Source organism: Ischnura elegans, chromosome 3, assembly GCF_921293095.1.
Source record: "Ischnura elegans chromosome 3, ioIscEleg1.1, whole genome shotgun sequence".
Lineage (NCBI taxonomy): Eukaryota > Metazoa > Arthropoda > Insecta > Odonata > Coenagrionidae > Ischnura > Ischnura elegans.
The window spans coordinates 124368565-124387171 of NC_060248.1; the positions used below are offsets into that span (position 1 = coordinate 124368565).

The 18607-nt window shown below is 37.1% G+C and overlaps 1 protein-coding gene across 1 annotated transcript in view; it reads left to right on the forward strand.

Annotated features, from left to right (window-relative positions):
- The first annotated feature begins 1002 nt into the window (after positions 1-1002).
- Positions 1003-18607, forward strand: part of LOC124156506 (peptidoglycan recognition protein 4-like) — a 34770-nt gene continuing 17165 nt past the window's right edge. The window contains exons 1-2 of the mRNA XM_046531084.1: positions 1003-1484; positions 15687-15894. Coding sequence (XP_046387040.1) covers positions 15744-15894 — 151 coding nt within the window. The 5' untranslated portion in view covers positions 1003-1484; positions 15687-15743. The remainder of the gene's footprint in view (positions 1485-15686; positions 15895-18607) is intronic.

Below are 18607 nucleotides of genomic sequence, written 5' to 3' on the forward strand. Positions count from 1 at the left end.
CAGCAATAAAAAAAAATTAGTGCACTTCCCTATTTCAACAAAAATATTACAGCCAAATTACTTTAAACCATTCCCACCTCTTAAACAATGGCAATTTGTAATGAAGTTCTGTGCTTCGCTTTCGAATTGTGATTGATATGGACCATCATAAGGATGAGAAAAACTATCTTATGTATTTTTGATGCCTGAGATGACGTTATTAAAGCCAACTACCTTACAGAGTATATGCACATGTAGGGAGTTTTTCAACAGCAATATATAATAAGTGAATAGATAAAAAATTAACTTGGTATATACCACACACCATTTAATAGCCGACCCAGGTTTAATCTACAGCACAGGCATTACCAAGGTCTACACGAACTATTCGTGTGACCAGAATTGACATGCTGAGAATCGATTTTCTCGCGAGGAAGCTATTGTACACAACTGAATATAATATGTGCCACGATTTTAAATGCTTAGGCCCAGCGAGAAAATGTATGCCTTGAAAATTCTCTGATAATGCCGTAAATATCTCTGATGATCGCAAAATTCTCTGATAATAAAGGAAAGCTGGGTCGATTATTAAGGCCGTTTTACGCGGGGCACGACATTGCGCAATCTGACATATGCAAAAAGGCGCATCAAAATTGCATCGAGTAAAGCGGTGAATTGCTAGAAGACATGCAAGAATGCGTGGATTCGAGTCGGAAAAATAGCCCCTGCTCTAATCCGAAGCTCGCATTCTCGAATTTCAACACGTGTTCAGTGCTAACCTGCGAAATGACGTGCTCCCAGTAAACCGGCCTTTAAATATGCTGTGGAATATTCCTAGCCTACTAAGAATGTAGTTCCGCGGAGTCACAATTTCATAAATTCAGTTTAATATATATTAATTCAGATAAAATTTCATCGAATTCCAACTAAATTGACTTCTATATGTGTTTGGTTCGCAGTATAACTTTATAAACTTCAAAATTGCATATTATACATTATACATATTTTTTACACGTATATTATATACACGTGTGTAATGCACTGTCTATAGCCTACGTATTCGTGGAGTTTTATTTTCTTCACAATGAATTTTCAAATACATTCTACCACCAACATCTCAGTGACGATGGAATTAATGGTACAGGATAGTAATGTAAAAACCAAGGGAACAACGAATGTGTATTCGATATTCATCTTTTTAACTCGGCGATGACCGCTGGATGTGTCTTCCGATGGAGGTAGTTCGTAATTTGTCGTAAAAGATCGTTTCTCTTCGTCATCAAGTGATCTCTTGAACTTGATTATCGTTTCTTTCAAAAGCGCCCTAATCGGAGCCGGGTCGCGGTCGATTCTCTTCGGCAGTGCGATCTTTCAGTCTCCGTGTGCTTCCTTGGTGACGACGTCGCTATACACTCCAGCGAGTCTCTCTCTAACTACCAACTCAAGGGCTTCTTAACAAGCCATCGGTGGATGGTTTACGAGACGGAGCTACACACAATTTTGAGGTGATATTCTTAGTACATAACAGTATTGTGTTGTGGAGTACTTCGAAAGCGAAGGTAATTTTAGGACTCACTTTATCAGTTTTTAGGACACACAGTTTTATCTGAAAGAAATCAAGGATAATTAATGCACAGAAATATAGAAAAAATTTCCTACGATTTAACAAAATTGTAAAACTTTTATGAGTGAATCGATATACTTAGGGTTATCGCTAGTGAGGTGATGTAACGAAGTAAAAGTAGTCGAATTACTATTAACGATTTAAAATTGGTAATTTTTACTTGTAATTTTACATTTAAAAAAATACATTTCTTATTGTAATGCACTCCAAAGACCGTGCGATAAATCGTTCAAATTTAGTAATCAACAGTGAACATTTAACTGCAGGTGCGCTAATCGAAAGGCAGTTTCAGAAACATTAATACCTCATCCATAGGGGTAAATTTTTGGTGGAAAATATTTATGAATGCCTAAATTTTCTAAATAAAAAAATTAATTATTATTTTATTCAATGGCATGGAATAATAATAATAATAATGATTGTTTTCATGGTAACACTCCCTGTTTGAGAAAATATTGACAGCGATTGCATCGTGTACGCGGGAGCGAAATTGAAAGTAATTCTACTGATTACTTCTTCAACCAGTAATTTCTTATTGCGATATATTACAAATTTGACGGTGCAGTTGTAATTAAGCCCGATAGCATTTTTTCAGCACTTTTTCCCACCATTATAAATGATAAAGAAATACGCAGCTTAAAATCTGATGTACAAACCATCTGAAAACAACGCGGTATCAACCCGCAGGTGTAGCTTAAAATATAATAAAAATATTCGTCTTTTAGAAAATTGGCGATTATAGTATTATGTTGTATTTCCATGAATTGCGATGACAAAATTTGGCTGTCAGCAGCTATTTATTTATTAATGCCTAAATTGCCTTAATCAATCACTTTAATTATTAATTTATGCAATGACAAAGAATAATGCTGGGTTTCATGTTAGTATTCCCTTATTGAGAAAATAATGACAGGTATTGAAAGTTGTCGTTGTTATTTTTATTGATGTCCGATAAAATCTTAAGAAAGGATATTTACATATACTTTAATAACATTTGAGAGCCAAATAGCCCACGTTTTTCGGCGTATATCAGAAAGGGGTTACGCTTTAAGTTAGGTTTCTGAATAAAGTCCAATAAATCATGCTGCCAAACTGTAACAAAGACGCATTTCGTAATGTGCTTGCGACATTGGATACTGTTTTAATCGGCAAAACCCAAATTTAAAGGGAGCGTAAAACCTTGACGGAGAGCGTAACCCTCGGAAGATAATAATAGCGATTTATTTTGTACGTAAACTGCTTGTAACGCTGCATTTTCACAGATAAGGGTACAAAATGGAATTCGATGAGGCATATATGTACTGAATTATGCCGTTAACACTTAGTGATCATCAGTGATAGATCTCGAAAAATCCGCAGTCATTTTAAATAATCCAGCGCCTTTAATTCGTAAATGAAGTTTTGCGTGTTGTTTAAATTCGAGAATAAGGGACCAGTATTTGCAGCTAGTATGTATATCTTGATTTTTGGGATCGCAAATGCATAAATATAAGTTGTAAAACTGGGGATATCATTGGTTTGAAGCCTATTTTTCCTAAACTTCGCCGCTAATACGCCGCCGCTTCCAGCCGCTAAACGAGCAATTTTTCTTGATGAATTTCCTCCTTATTCATCCTTACCAAAATATATGGTGAAAAATATTTAAGTTCATTATGGCCAAGTTTCACAAACAAAACGGGAATTCGAGAAACAATGCGGTCTATTTTCAGTCGATATCCTGAGGAATTTCTAAGTTAAAACCTTGTCTTGTATCTAGAAATATTTTCGTTTATTTAAATTATACCACTGTCAGTAATCACCGGTATCTCGAACATTAGAATTTTTTCCAAATAGCTACTGAAGAAATTTTTTATATTGCTTTACCGAAGTAATATAAAAAATGCCGTTGTAGAGAAAAAGAAGAGATATTTGATGCGCAATTTCGCCTAAAATAATATACCTCAGCACCTATTTTTCGGGATATTACCTAGTGTCTGCATTTACTGCGGACTAAATTCGTTCGTTGGCTGAAGGTGGCGCTGCGGTCGGTTTTAGATCTGAAAACTGAAAACTGCAGATTTCGGTGGGTGCATGTTGTATTTATTTGACGTGAATAAGAGCAAACTGCGTATTCAAATATAATACGAATGCACACTCCGTTACGAAGCTCATCGAACACATTCCTTGCCAACGAGTGTAAGCACAGAAATGATGGCAGCGGAAGTTATTTCCTGCTGGATGTGCAGCCAAATCGGTTGGCGTCAAGGACGTTGTGAATATCTAGAGGCGCTGCTTCCGAGTTTTTGGCGTGGTCAAAGTTCCGCCATCTTGGTTTGACAATTTTTGGACTCGGTCTCCGACTGATATTTTGAGGTAGCTAAGTTTTGTTCTGAAAATGAACTAAATTAATTGGAAAATGCTACCATAATCATTAGTATTTCGCCGGTGATTGTCATAGGATTTTTCTCATCATTCGCGATAGTTCTATTAATGTATGAACTCCGTTTCTGTTAGTCACTTTACTGGTGGGGATATTCTTGAAAAAATACTAAATTAATGTATTTGTTAATATCCGTTGTCTATAATAAAATGCAATACCAGTACAAGTGCAGGTAAATGACAAGTATACTCTCATTAAATTTTATTTTCAGCCGAGCTGGTTGTAGAACGCAACCGTGGTGATTGATAATAATATTTCCCTGGGAAAAGGTGTTTTAGTCATAACTTCGCGAAGCCTACCAATGAAGTAAGAAAATAAAAGGTTTGCATTGTGCCTTTCATAGTTTATTTTAATGTATTAACGAGTTGTTACCAAAAATATCACCAAATAGTAAGCATTGACCTTTATGGGATTGTCAATGTTTTGGTCAAAGTGGGCGTGGCTTGTCCTACCCCAAGCACCCCCATTCCGGCCACACTTCGCTCGAAAACAGTGCTGCCCCCTCCAGATATTTACAACCTCCTTGATTAGCGTAAACATAATCTCATTGTAGAGGAGATATTAAAGAATTTTTCAATTAAATATTGTAAAATAATGTTGTAAGTAATGTTCTGATGTTCAAAATTTGTGAATTCATGGATTTTGTGAAAATATTTCTGAGACCTAAGTATGGAATAGGCTTTATTGTAGTGCCTACTAAAGTTTTCATGAAAACATGAAATTCTAACTTTCCTTCGCATTTCTTGCGATATCTATGATTTTCTACAATTTATGTTACATTTCTTGCTAAGTGAGGATAGCATTACAGGCATGTACTTGTATTTGCGAAGTGAGCTTGCATAGGCAACTTGACTCGAGCAGTCGCAAGTCAACTTCCTCAATTAACTTGAATGAAAAATATCAGCGAACAATATAACTTAAAATATTAGAGATGAGTCGATTCCAAATATCGATTCTCGATTTCACCGATTCTCGGGCACGGAATCGGAATCGAGAATCGATCGCCTAAAGTCGATTCCATTTCCATCGGTTCCATATTTTGAAAATAGACTATAAGTTTTGGGCATAAAGTTTACCACACACCTGAGGCATTGTGCACTGTACATAATTAAGTTAACAATTGTCTGAAACAGTGAAAGTATTTATAATATTATTAAAGCTGAGGATACATGGCAATAAAACTAATTCGCTATTTTTAAATGATATACTTTTTGAGCAACTTTATTGCCTTTGTTATTTCATTCCATTCAATTTTAAAATTTTGATGACAGAAATGCTACTCACAAACAACTATCCCCTCTGCTGGTATGAATAAGAGTAGATGGAATCGGAAAAAAAGTGGAATCGACTCATTCCCACTTAATATGTATCACAATGGGGAACATGCACAATTTTTTATAACCAGATGAATCGGAAGACCACTATCTAAAATGGATTTGGTAAAAATTTCACAGGTGACCTGCGGTTTTTTACTGAGATATCACTCTTTAAAAATAATTCTTTCTCGGCAGCCTGAAAACACTGTGTCATGGAGCAATGGACGCGTGACGTCACAGAACGATATCGCTAGAGACCATTGTTTATATTTTGACAAGAAAGTAAGTGGATCAATGATGGAACGGCATTTCGAGTAAATTATTGCTTTTACTTCTTAATTAGTGATTTTCACTAATCTTAATTGATTATTTCATTCAAGCATAACAAGCATAATGGATGTAAACGAGAAAAAAGAGAGAAAGTTTTACAAATCTTGTGTCGTGCCCTGTTGCTCAAATACCTCAAATTCCACGCCGAAGAAGGTTTTCATTAATGTCCCGAAAGATTCGAAGAAGAGATTTAAATGGTTTAGAGCCTGCATAAGAGACGTAAATTCTATCTCGAAATTATCAACAGCTTTCTGTTGTGAGGATCATTTCAGCGTACGTGCCAGTAAGGTTGCAAATATTATTTTTGTGAGTTAAAAAAGATTGAATTGAGCCAAAGGATGCTATTGCCACGTAATATAAATTGAAAAGTTACAAACAATCACATCAAAGGAAAAACTTAATAATGAACGGAAAAAGTGTTATTATATTTCAAGAAAAGTATTATTATAAGATTTTTCTACCGCGTTGATGGAGACTTTCGCGGGGTGGTGCAGCATGCGCAGCAAGGTTTTCGGGTTGACCATGCTGAGCATTTTTCTATCGATTTAAGTACGTGTGCATGGAGCTTTGATACTTGCATTTTTCAATTCATGTATATAAATAATTGAGCACAGGTTCCAGTGGCAATGAAACTGACAAACTATGTGAACTTGAAGCTGAGTCAGAGGATGACCGGCTGAGTAGTTCAGGTATTTCCTCTCAAGTGTCATCAAGTGTTGGGGTTCAAGTACGCACTAATTTCAGGAGCAAACAAACGCAAATAAAGACATGTGTTTCTGATAGGGCGACATCACCAAAAAAATAAAATATGTAAATACCCAGACACCCCCCATTCAAAGTTTGAAGAGAAGGAAAGTCAGTGAAACTTGTGAGGAGTCGAGCTCTGAGGAGGATGTGAGTGAAGAAGATGAGTACAGTTTTTCTGATAATTCATCTAATGACTCAGAAGCTGAATTTCTTAATGAAAATGACTCAGTTGAAAGAAAGGAAGTAGCAATTGCACGAAAAAATTTATTAATAGAAACCCTAAGCTATATATGGGTGTACCTGAAAACTGTTGCTTCATTCTGGGCACTCTTCAGAGAAACACAAATTTACATATGTCCATGATCATGCTAACTCTAAAAAAGATTAGACTTAATGAATGCTTATTCTCTCTGATGACTTTAGCATATCATTCAGCACAGCTAGTAGGGTGTTTCATGATGCTGTTCCAAAAATATCCCAATGTATGAAACAGCTCATTATATGGCCAGCCAAGAAAAAGATATTAGAGTTATTGCCCATACCATTTCGATCAAGGTATAGCCATGTACAATCAATTATTGATTGCTTAGAAGTAGAGATAGAAAAACCATCGGACACTGTAAAACAAGCTCTAACATGGTCGGAATACAAGTCTGCAAATACTCTGAAGTACTTGGTGTCTAGCACACCTGATGGATTAATAAATTACATATCTAAGGGCTTTGGAGGTCGGATATCTGATTCACTGCTTGTAGAGCAATGTGATTACTTTAAATACTTGCCTTCTCATTGTGCTGTGATGGCTGATCGGGGTTTCAAACACATTGATAGCTTTCTTCCCAGACAGCACACATGCTACTGTATACATTAAATATACGTATACGTAGTGTATAACATGCGTATACAGTAGAAGATACACGTATACTGTATACGTATAAAAACCTTCTACCCACCATCTACCAAATGTATATAACGCAGCAAATGTCCTCCTACCACGCATATACAGTATACGTATACAGTATACAAGACATATATATATACAGTATACAAGACGTATATATGTATGAAAGCAGAAAATTACTGCAGAATTCCAGGTTTTCTAGGGAAATTTTACTAAATTCCAGGTCAATCTTACGAGATAAAAGCTATGTATACGAATTTTACAACACTACATTTACTTAATACTTTTAATTAATTCTATAATTATGTATTGTCCTAATTAAAATTCTTACATTTTTAAAAGAAATTATTCACTTATTTTATGAATGCAACACTTGGAATATCAACAAATTTGTCAAAATTGTAAAAGTTATCTAAACAGTGTTTGCACTCATAAAGTGCAATTTAAAATGCAATCAATGCATTTTGAAGCATGCATGTAAGTATATAAAATAGGCCTGAAAATTGGCCTTGCACTGACAAATTTCATGTGAAACGAGTTTGAAATAAAAGATTTTAAATGCAAAGCAGGAGCAAAAATTCATGGATATTTTTAGTGACAAAAAATCATGCATATTTCCAGATTCCTAATCACTAAACACCCTGAGTATATTTTTCTTCATTGAGCAAAATCCTGAATGCAGCTGTTGACATACACTGCCGTATTAAAACTGAAATTAAAGTAGCAAAACGAAAACTAAATCTCTGTTCTGGTGCCAGTGTGAATTTAGTGCAAGCGTGGATAAGTACTAGTACATTCATTTTGTCATTTAGTGTGAGTGACATCTCCAGCATTTCAGAGTGTTTGCGTACATTTGAGAACATCCTGTCTAAGCAGCAGAGAGCGTTCATAAACATAATGTAACATGCTAGTGTGTTTTGCATTGTTCTGTGGGAACACTTACCAGTTTGTTTGAGACTTCTTGCTGACAATAAAGTGAATAGAGAAAAAAATCTGTGAGATTCAGGTCTTACAGGGTCTACAGAGGAAATGGAAAACACATGTGTGCTGTTAAAACAAAATAATTATATTTAACTAAATATTACACATTTTTACTAATATACCACACAATCTCAGAAATACATAAGATATTGAATTCATTAGACACAATAAAGGGGCCAAGCCCGGATGGTAAACCACATTTTGTGCTTAATTATCGTCAAGAGGTTTTAGTGGATCCTCTCACAGTATTATTTAATCAGTCTATTCATCCAATGTAAAAAAACATCTTATCGTATGAGTAAATTCACTAAGCATAGTAAGTTAAAAGTCAATTTAAGAAGTAGTAAGAATTTAGATGTCAAATATAACTAGACAAATATTTTCTGAATATTTTGATGAGTGTTGATAAATAACAAATACCGTTAGAAATGCCTTTATTCAATGTAAACGAAAATAAAGAACAATAGGATCAATATCAATGTTTTTGCCTGATTATCCTTCCTTAAGGTCACAAGAATCCATGAAGAACAAGCTCACTTTTCCTCGTATTTCTTCATCATTGGCAATTTGGAAAAGTCTTCCTTTCTACACCTGTAAATAATATCACATAAAATTTATTAGAATCTATTAGTGATACATCTAATTTGTCTAGTTAAAGTAAGTCATTTTGTTAAAAAGTAATCTCTATTGATGTGATTTTCCCTTAAGCTATATAAATACCAACTATCAACAAAGGATATTTCGAAAAAATTCCCCATCAGTTCTATATGTAAAAAACGATAAGTTATTCACCTTGAATAATCGAAGTACTAAATTGATTTGAGAATTTAATTCTTAATAATTTAAAACCGATTTGTCTAAACCTAAAGAGTGAAATACCCTCTGATCTCCAACAAATATGATTACATTTTAAAGGAAGCAACACTAATGGCACAACAGCCAATTAAAAAAATGTAAATAACTTTAAATGACTTAATAAATAGTAAAGTCGAGAAATGTTTGTTCACATTCCTCCCACACTACGGTGATTATATGCGTCAAGCACATAAATAAATTAAAGTTTACGCAAATGCAAAGTTTTTCAATCAATAGAAGATGGATCCCTCAGTCTCAGAAAGTGTGAGAAGGTTGAAAATATTAAGAATTTGCGTCATTTAAGAAAGAAAAATGTGGCAATGGCAACACTTCTACTTACCCAGATTGTGATGAAGGAAGCAAAAGTAGCACTTGAGCGGTTGATAAACTTTCATTGGACAAGTTTCGCAAACAGCAAACACAACACTACAAAAGTTAAGTTATAACGGTAATTGATTGCCTAGGTGCAGGTGAAACAAGTAAATGAAGAACTTAAGAGGCTGATAAACTTCGGCAGGATCAATTTCGCAAACGACGAACACAACACAGTGAACGCAACATTATTCGCGTGGTCTTTGATTGTGAAAGCGGTTATGGACGCATTTACGTTTTCATATGTTTATATCTGTGGAAATCGACAACTGGTGGAATCGACTATCGACGGAATCCACTATCGATAGGTCGAAATCACGGGCGGGAGTCCAAATCTTGGCATTCAAAAAAATTAAGTTTCGCGTTATGACTCGAGGAATAAATTCCACTGAAAAATATCTTTTTTGTTTCATCGCCTCAGTAGATAAAAAAGCACGATTGAAATCACATTTCGAAGAGCATTTTTCTTTATGAAAAGAGGGACTTTTCATGGCAGGATTTTTTACATCTTAAGGCAGTTCATTGATTTTTTAAATTAATCTGGATTTCTTAATAACCCAGGCGGACGGCGTTCTTGGGTGTTCCGAACAGAAATGATAAAACACTCTCCAGTACCGTTATCAGCCTCCTTCATTTTTGCCAGGGCTGCCTGAAGCCAACCGGGGAAAATAAATTCACTGATGAATCAGTTTAAAGATATTAAATGAGACGACGTCTTTATCCAATGAAACCAGAAGGAGAATAAGAAGAGAGTAGCGGCTCGAGCCGATACCTTTACAAAGAATGAAGATACATGTACAAACGTAATTATTTGCTTTGCCAACCTCGCTGCCGTGAATGACACCTGCCCTTTGCGAACAGGTCCCACTCCATGTTTTCAGGGAAGAGTTAGCTGGTAAGGTTTTCCAACTAAATTCCAACAGTGTTTTTCACGTGACACCATCACGTGGACTACCATTCGTCTGGCTCCTACCCTTCCACATAGTTGGCGTGAGTGGCCCTTCCTGAGGTAATTTAGATTTATTCCTGTCAGTGTAGCTCTTGGGGTCATAGGAGCACGCAAGTAACGGAAAGGTTTTAGCCCATTGGAAAGGACGCTGTGTATACTGAAGGCTACATATGGAAATAGTATACGGACAGAGTAACCTTTAAAGGACACTAATTTTTTACTAATGGCTACACAGTAGCGGATACAGAAAAAAACTCTAGAGGGGGGCGTAAAAGATATCTTGACCAACCTTTACTTTTATCCTAAAAAAATAATCAAGTCACATGCAAAGTTTAAGAAAGTGTTATTTGAACTGATTATACGCACATAAAATACAAAGCCATCTTATGACATAAAAAAGTTAAAATTGTAGTCCTGCAATGTTTGGTTATGCGGGCGGCCAGGAAAGGGTTGGGGGGCGCGCCTCCCATATGCATCCGCCACTGAGATTACATATGGAAACAGTATATGAAAGGTATACGTATACCTCTCAGATACTGTTTCCATATGTAGCACATACGTATACAGTATATTAAAGGTATACAGATACCTTTCGTATACTGTATACGTATACGCTTCAGGATACTGTTTATGTATACCTAGAATCTAAAACATGTATACAGATTCTCAAGGAAACAGTATACACCTGGTATACTTACGGTATACGTATACCGTTACCAGTGTGCTGTCTGGGCTTGGAACAAAAGGCTGCACATTAATTCCACCCCCCAGTGTTAAGTCTGAAGTTAAGAGCACCAAAAAGGAAGTAATGGAGACGAAAATATTGCCAGCTTGAGGATTCATGTTGAACGTATTATCAGACGCATTAGGGAATTTAAAATGTTAGTTCCTCATGCCTGTATAGATCACAATCTTATTACCTTGATGGATGATGTGATTATTATATCTTGTGGCTTAATTAATCTTCAGGCTCCATTAATAAAGTAGCATACTTGAAAAAATGCCGACAATGAAAGGGAGTGCAAAATAAATTTATTACAAAAATATAACAAGAAGCATATGGGGCCAGTTCTGGGGTACCTAAAAAAACTAATCATGTTTACAACTGTTGAAAAGAATAGAAAAAATATTTTTCTCCCAAAACCTTTTGGCGGCAGCCTCAACATTCGTTACAAAATCATGGTCATACTCAATCCATAGACAAGAAATATTCTTTGCCTTCTCAAAATCAGGAGCAGCAACACAAAGTGCCGCTCCTTTTTTCTTTTTTTCAGAGATAGTGTCATATTATGAGACACATTTAGTTTGCTATATGCCGAATCGTATTTTTGATGAGTGAAGATGTTGTAATAATTCAGAATTATTAGGCATTAATCATACCTGAAACATATTTGTACATTAGTCTATTATTTCATTACTTATATTCTAACAACTATGGAGCTGATATAAGAGAACTAGTTTATTTTATTTCAAAAAGTAGTATTTATAAACAGAATACAATGTTAAAACTTAAAATTTTTCCTATGCATTAAATAGCTTGCTTACCTGCTTGCTTTCACTCCACGCATCTCGGCGGCGACGAAAGAATCACTGTGTTTAAGGAAGGCGGCCACCATAAAGGAGTCAACCATAGGTAAATTGTCTGACTGCGCATTCTTAAATCCCACTTCAGTCATTTTGTCAATCAGTTTTCTTTTCACCTCATTCCTCCAACAATCCCCTTCTTTTTCCATCAACAACTCCCTAACGACATTAAAGGTCTTTATTCATTGAATAACAGCAGTATTTAGACATCGAATTTTACGGAGAACTGAGGCCACTGACAAGGGGAATACACGACCTTCGCATCGCCGATCGAGCTCAAATTTTGCGAATCGGTAGTTTATGGGTACAAATGTAATATGCCGAAGCGAGACGACGCACTTCTCGTAATATTCCGAGAAAAAAGCAATTAAAAATCGTTAAAAATTAATGTAAGCTATATAATCTGTTTTGAAAGCCCATGTTAAACAATAGGGCGGCAGCCCAGTGGATACGGTGTCCGACTGTGGAGGTGAAGGTAGCGAGTTCGATGCTCGCTCAGGGAACTTTTTTTCGTGTTAATTTTTAAGAATTTTATTGTTTGAATTTTTAAAGTTCGTTTTCTTATCTTCGTTACTACTATGGAATATATTTTTAAAAGAGTTTTTTAAAATATTTAAATCAGGAATGGATCAGCTTGGGATTAGGAACTGAGGATGAAGGGTGGATAGAAACCCGGCGTCGCCTGCTCTTAACGAAAGGCGCCAAGGGGACCACGGCTTAACGTCCCATCCGACGGACGGTGTTCTGCACAACTAGTGCAATCCACATTACACGCAGGGATTGAATTTAGGAATGCCCCTTAATTCTTTACCGAGATTTGGATGTGGAAGGCCAGTACACTGCCTCACCACTCCAGTTAATCCTTTATTTGCAATTTTCAGGATGGAACTCATCATAAAGACATGCAAAGCAAAGTAATTTGCGGCACCACGAACAAGTAGAAAAGGCGTTTTTTCCACAACTGCAACGACTGTCCATAATTTTTGAAGGAAAACACATGTCATTTACATTTACGAAAAATAGTCTCGTGCCAGCGATCTTCGAAGCAAAAATGCATGTTCAATAATTTTCCCGGAAACATATAATGTTATGTGGGTACTTGATTAACCTGTAATAGAAGAATCGAATAATTGGGGAAAGTTTTGCAAATTTTTTCCCTTTTTCGCGGCCGACGGGCATGAGCGGAAAGGGGTGATGTATGTGCATTTATGACCGGAATCACTTTTGTATGTGTTTGGTTTGTTTTCTGTTTTTGAGTTTATTTGTTGTGTTTTATTTGTCTGTGAGCATGTTTGTTTTTGTTTTGATTTTTTTTGCTGATTTGATACTATGGTGAGGAGAGATAAACAGTAGATTGTTAGGCAGAGAGCCATCTTGGAGTGAATGTACATAAGATACAGTGTGTTAAGTGATATTTTCCTTTGGTTTAATCGCTTTGATACGTTAGTGGTACACACTTCTTTTGAACATAGAGACTCTATCCTTGGATATTCCTACGGATGAGTTAACGTGTGCGTAGCAGTATTGCTGGGAACTGCTTATCGATAAAAATTATATTAGCTGCGAACCACGCGTTCAACATTCCGATAGATCAGCCTTTTCTGCTTGTTCGTGGTGCCGCAAATTACTTTGCTTTGCATGTCTTTATGATGAGTTCCATCCTGAAAATTGCAAATAAAGGATTAACTGGAGTGGTGAGGCAGTGTACTGGCCTTCCACATCCAAATCTCGGTAAAGAATTAAGGGGCATTCCTAAATTCAATCCCTGCGTGTAATGTGGATTGCACTAGTTGTGCAGAACACCGTCCGTCGGATGGGACGTTAAGCCGTGGTCCCCTTGGCGCCTTTCGTTAAGAGCAGGCGACGCCGGGTTTCTATCCACCCTTCATCCTCAGTTCCTAATCCCAAGCTGATCCATTCCTGATTTAAATATTTTAAAAAACTCTTTTAAAAATATATTCCATAGTAGTAACGAAGATAAGAAAACGAACTTTAAAAATTCAAACAATAAAATTCTTAAAAATTAACACGAAAAAAAGTTCCCTGAGCGAGCATCGATCTCGCTACCTTCACCTCCACAGTCGGACACCGTATCCACTGGGCTGCCGCCCTATTGTTTAACATGGGCTTTCAAAACAGATTATATAGCTTACTTTAATTTTTAACGATTTTTAATTGCTTTTTTCTCGGAATATTACGAGAAGTGCGTCGTCTCGATTCGGCATATTACATTTGTACCCATAAACTACCGATTCGCAAAATTTGAGCTCGATCGGCGATGCCCTTGTGAGACTGAATATTGTTCGGTGACGTCAAGCCAATGAGAAAGCGTTCCGGGTCACGTGACTTTCGTCGATTTTTTTTAGAATTTCATTAGCATTTTACAGCATTTGTGATTGACGTAGACAACTTTGGTATATATATTCGGATTGGTGAGAAAATTCTCTATAAGATAGGCTACAATAACGGGAGATACAAAGTTCATGCATGTTCCCCATTATGCCCTACCCCTCCTCCCTAAGCCATGCAAAGCGCTAACTCTCAAAATCTCCAAATTTCACTTTGCTGGCGGCGGAACCGAATGTGTCCACTCGAGTCCCCCGAGTCAACTGAGTGTGGCTGTGCTCGCCCACTTTCGAGTCGACGATCGACGGACGACAATGAACGGATTCGGACGACTTGGCAGCCTCTTGGGTGTTTGCTTAGCTCAAATCTGTAACACGTTGGAGGAGCTGCGAAATGTGACGAATGATTTCTCGAGTGAACATGACTGTTCTCGACAATAGGGAAGTTTCCTTCATCAAAGAAAACGAAAGACATTGATTGCGATTCGTTACCCACCATTAGAATATTCATAATATACAAATTATTTAGATTTAGAAATCCCAGTTTAGACGAATGGCAATGGTCCATTTTAACCGAATTTGAAAAAAGGCAAGATTGGCGCCCATGCGATGCCACTCCACGTGACGTCACAGGGACCTAGTATCTATACGAGTAGATAGGAGTTATACATCGTCTGAGATTACCAATGCATGCATGAGGCACAGAGCTCAGGAAAACATTCCTTAATAATCACCTATTAAAACTGCCTATGGTGGGAAAGTTTCCTGCGTTTGATAAGGTATTAATAATCCTTATTTAAGCCAAGCGCTACCTTCTAGCAGGGTACTCTGCTACCTGCTAGCAGCCTGCATCGCAGTGGCTCACATATCCTCGTCCCAAGGTCATCTCAATCGGCGGCAGGGGGAACCAGAATGTCGTCACACGGACTTTTCCCAGCATTCATACTTAGCCGTCGCGTTTTCGCGCTCTTGAAACTTTTCACTTTTCATTTAATCGCGAAAAATAGATATCGTCATTTTAAAATCTAAAAGCGTGAAATACGTACTCCAGGAGTAATAATCTTTCGATATCGGCAATTAAAAAATTATAGGAAACCATCCTATTCGTCGTTGAGCATAGCCGTATTCGGCCACAGATTTCCGATTTCTCCGCCAGATCGCGGGCTCTTCGCCCGTTTTTCCGTCAAAAGCGTGGAATGGAAAATGACTATCAGTAGCAGCCGATTGAGGTTGAGTACTGAAGCGGTTTTGAAGACATGATTGATTTCTTTTTTATTCCCACAGAGAGGATTTACTTTTGTTGGAGGGATCATTTAACGACCGACTGAAATTATCCAGGAGATGAATTTGCTTGTGGTGGCAGCTCTGGCTTGGGCTATCGGCCTACCCCAGTTCGGGACGCGCAGTACCATTTTGGCGGCCGCTGAGGATCCGAACAGTTTAACCGAAGACTACCCGATAAAACTGGACGCATCCTACAACACTGATTTTGGTATGATCTAATTATTATTCTTTCTGTCTAATTTGTTGATTGCATCATTTTATAATACTTTCTCTTGAAAAATTATGCTTGGTTTGTACAGTTTTTTCTCTTTCCTGATTCGTTATTGCTGGTAATTTTACTTTTATCCCCAAAGCGGCGATAGAACCAAACACTCGAATGATCACTGCTTTTAACTTGGCTTACCCTGACCCAGGTTTCGACGGGTTACCGTTATTTTTAAGGTGACTAACGCTAGCAAAGCACCCGCACATACATATTTGTCTCAATTAGGCTAAAGGAAATTTCTTGGTGTTATGAAAAAAGGACACTGAGGGATCTTGCTATGCTTCATCTGCGTCTAAATACTACCCCGAAAACGTATAGTCCTATCCTGCATGTCTTTGAAATTTTTAAAAGAGAAATAAGATTTTCTTTATCTAGTAAAGCTGCAAAGGAACAATTAACCTGTGTCGACAGGATTTATGCATGTTACCTACCTGTCTTCTCTTTCCAGTTTTTTATTATTGAGTATTTCTTTGCAGCGATTTAAATAATGTACTTCATAAGCGTGGTAGCCTATTGGGTTAGCCCTTTCGGCTGTTGATCGAGGGTTCCCGGGTTCAAATCCCAGGTGAAGCCTTCAGACACCCCCAAACGAAAATCCTCTAAAATGCGAGTTGGCTCAGGAAAAGGAACTGGCCTGTTTCGGCGTGAGCTCTACCCTAATCTATCCAAACCAACCTTTGGATCGAATCACTGAGTCAGGGGCGGTCTGGCCAGGTCGGCTGGTTGGCTATCTATCGTCGAGGGCTCGGAGCGCAAGGGGCCCCCCGCAACGCTCGCGTTTATGAAAAATGCAATTAATAAAGAATCACACTACTTGAGCCAAAGTGTTTTTTTGAAATTATAAAATTCCTTTTAGTTTTAAGTTTAAATTTAAAAAGTTTTAAATAAAAAACGCTAACTTTAATTTTTTTAACAAATTTGCTTTATTTACAACATAGTTTTAAAAGGTTATATAAAAGTGGTCAATAGAATGCAGAGAACCTGATTCTCTTTTGAAAAGATTATTCGAAAAAGCTTATGTTACAGGTTTTTTAGATTTGTACGAGGGTGGTTTGATAAGTTTTTAAGACTTTTTGAATCAAATATATTTTTTCGGCAAAAAAGTTTTGTACTCCTATACATAGACTCCTTTTAGCTAGATACATCTTGTTCAACGTATTTACATTTTTTAAATTTCTTCTTAATTATAGCATTTACCAAAGCCCTCAAAATAGGCGTTCCTTTCAGTGATAATCTTCGTCTAATGGTTCGACTCAAACCTCTTACCGCCTAGCATTTCTTCATATTAGGAAACAGGAAGTAGTCGCAGGGGCTTAAATCTGGAGAATATGCTGGGTGGATTTTCAGTTCGTAGCCTAATTTATGGATTTTTACCATGTCCACTAAACACGTGTGCACCCTTGCATCGTCTTGACGGCACAGTATTTTTTTCTCCTTCAAATGTGGTCGTTTTTCCTTCAAATCATTAAAGAATTCGTCCAAAAGCTCTGGATAATATTTGCAGGTGATCTTTGAATCTAAAATAATAATGAATGTGAATGACACCGCGTGCACCCCAAAAGCTGTGGTCATGACCTTTTTGGCCGAAAGACCCGCATTGGCCTTCTTCGGTGTATGTTCACCCGCTGAAACCGATTGCCTTGATTATTCTTTGGTCTCTGCTGTATCGCGATGGTTTATGTTTTGTCCAGTGTCCACGGCCACGAAACGGCGAAAACGTTTGTTCGGATTGCACCTGAACATCTCTAAGCACTCCTTTGAAGTGTACATACGGTTGTGCTTAGGCTCAATGTAGGCAATTGCGGCACCCTTCGCTAGGATAGCTTTTTTTACGTCCAAATATTCATGTAAAATGTGATGTAGGCACTCATTTTAGATGCCTACGGCATCGTTTATCTCTTTCACTATCATTCTGCGATCGTCCAGGATTATTCCATGGATTTTATCGACGATTTCTGGCGTCACGACCTATATCGGGCGTCCTGAACGTTCGACGTCACCTGTGCTGGTATGGGCAGAAAGAAATTCAATAAACCACTTCTTCATCATTTTAATTGATGGCGCAGAGTTTCCATTGTATTTATCAAGTCTTTTCTTGGTTTCGGCGACAATTTTTTTTACCAAAAAATAATGTTTAGTTAGTGCACAAAATTCACTTTTATCGATTATCTTTAAAATTCACAAGGTTGTATGCTTTAAATGGCTGTCAAGCGCAAACTAAACGACTGAACTAGCTCAAAATTTCGCAGCTGTGTACTAATAGATGGAAATTCACGGGAGTATTGCTGTATTTATAGTTACAAACCGGGAAATTCAAAAAGTCACGGACTGATCAAACGACCAACGTATTATAAAATTTCATAAGCTGTAAAATTTTCACGTTTTACAGTGTTTTTTTCTGACGAAATCCGGGGAAGGCCCCATCATGAGCCCCAGCCGAGGCCCCAATTCATCCCACATTGCCTCTGCACTAAGTATTAAGCGTTTACAGCATAATATAAACTGTTGTAATAGATTTATATTTGACTTACAAATAGATGAACATGTGTCAAAATATTTAGCTGACTTAATTTGTTACCTCTCGTTTCCCGAAGTAATACTTTCTTGGGTCTTTCCTTTTCACACTCTTCAATGATCGTTATCCTGCCTACGCCTA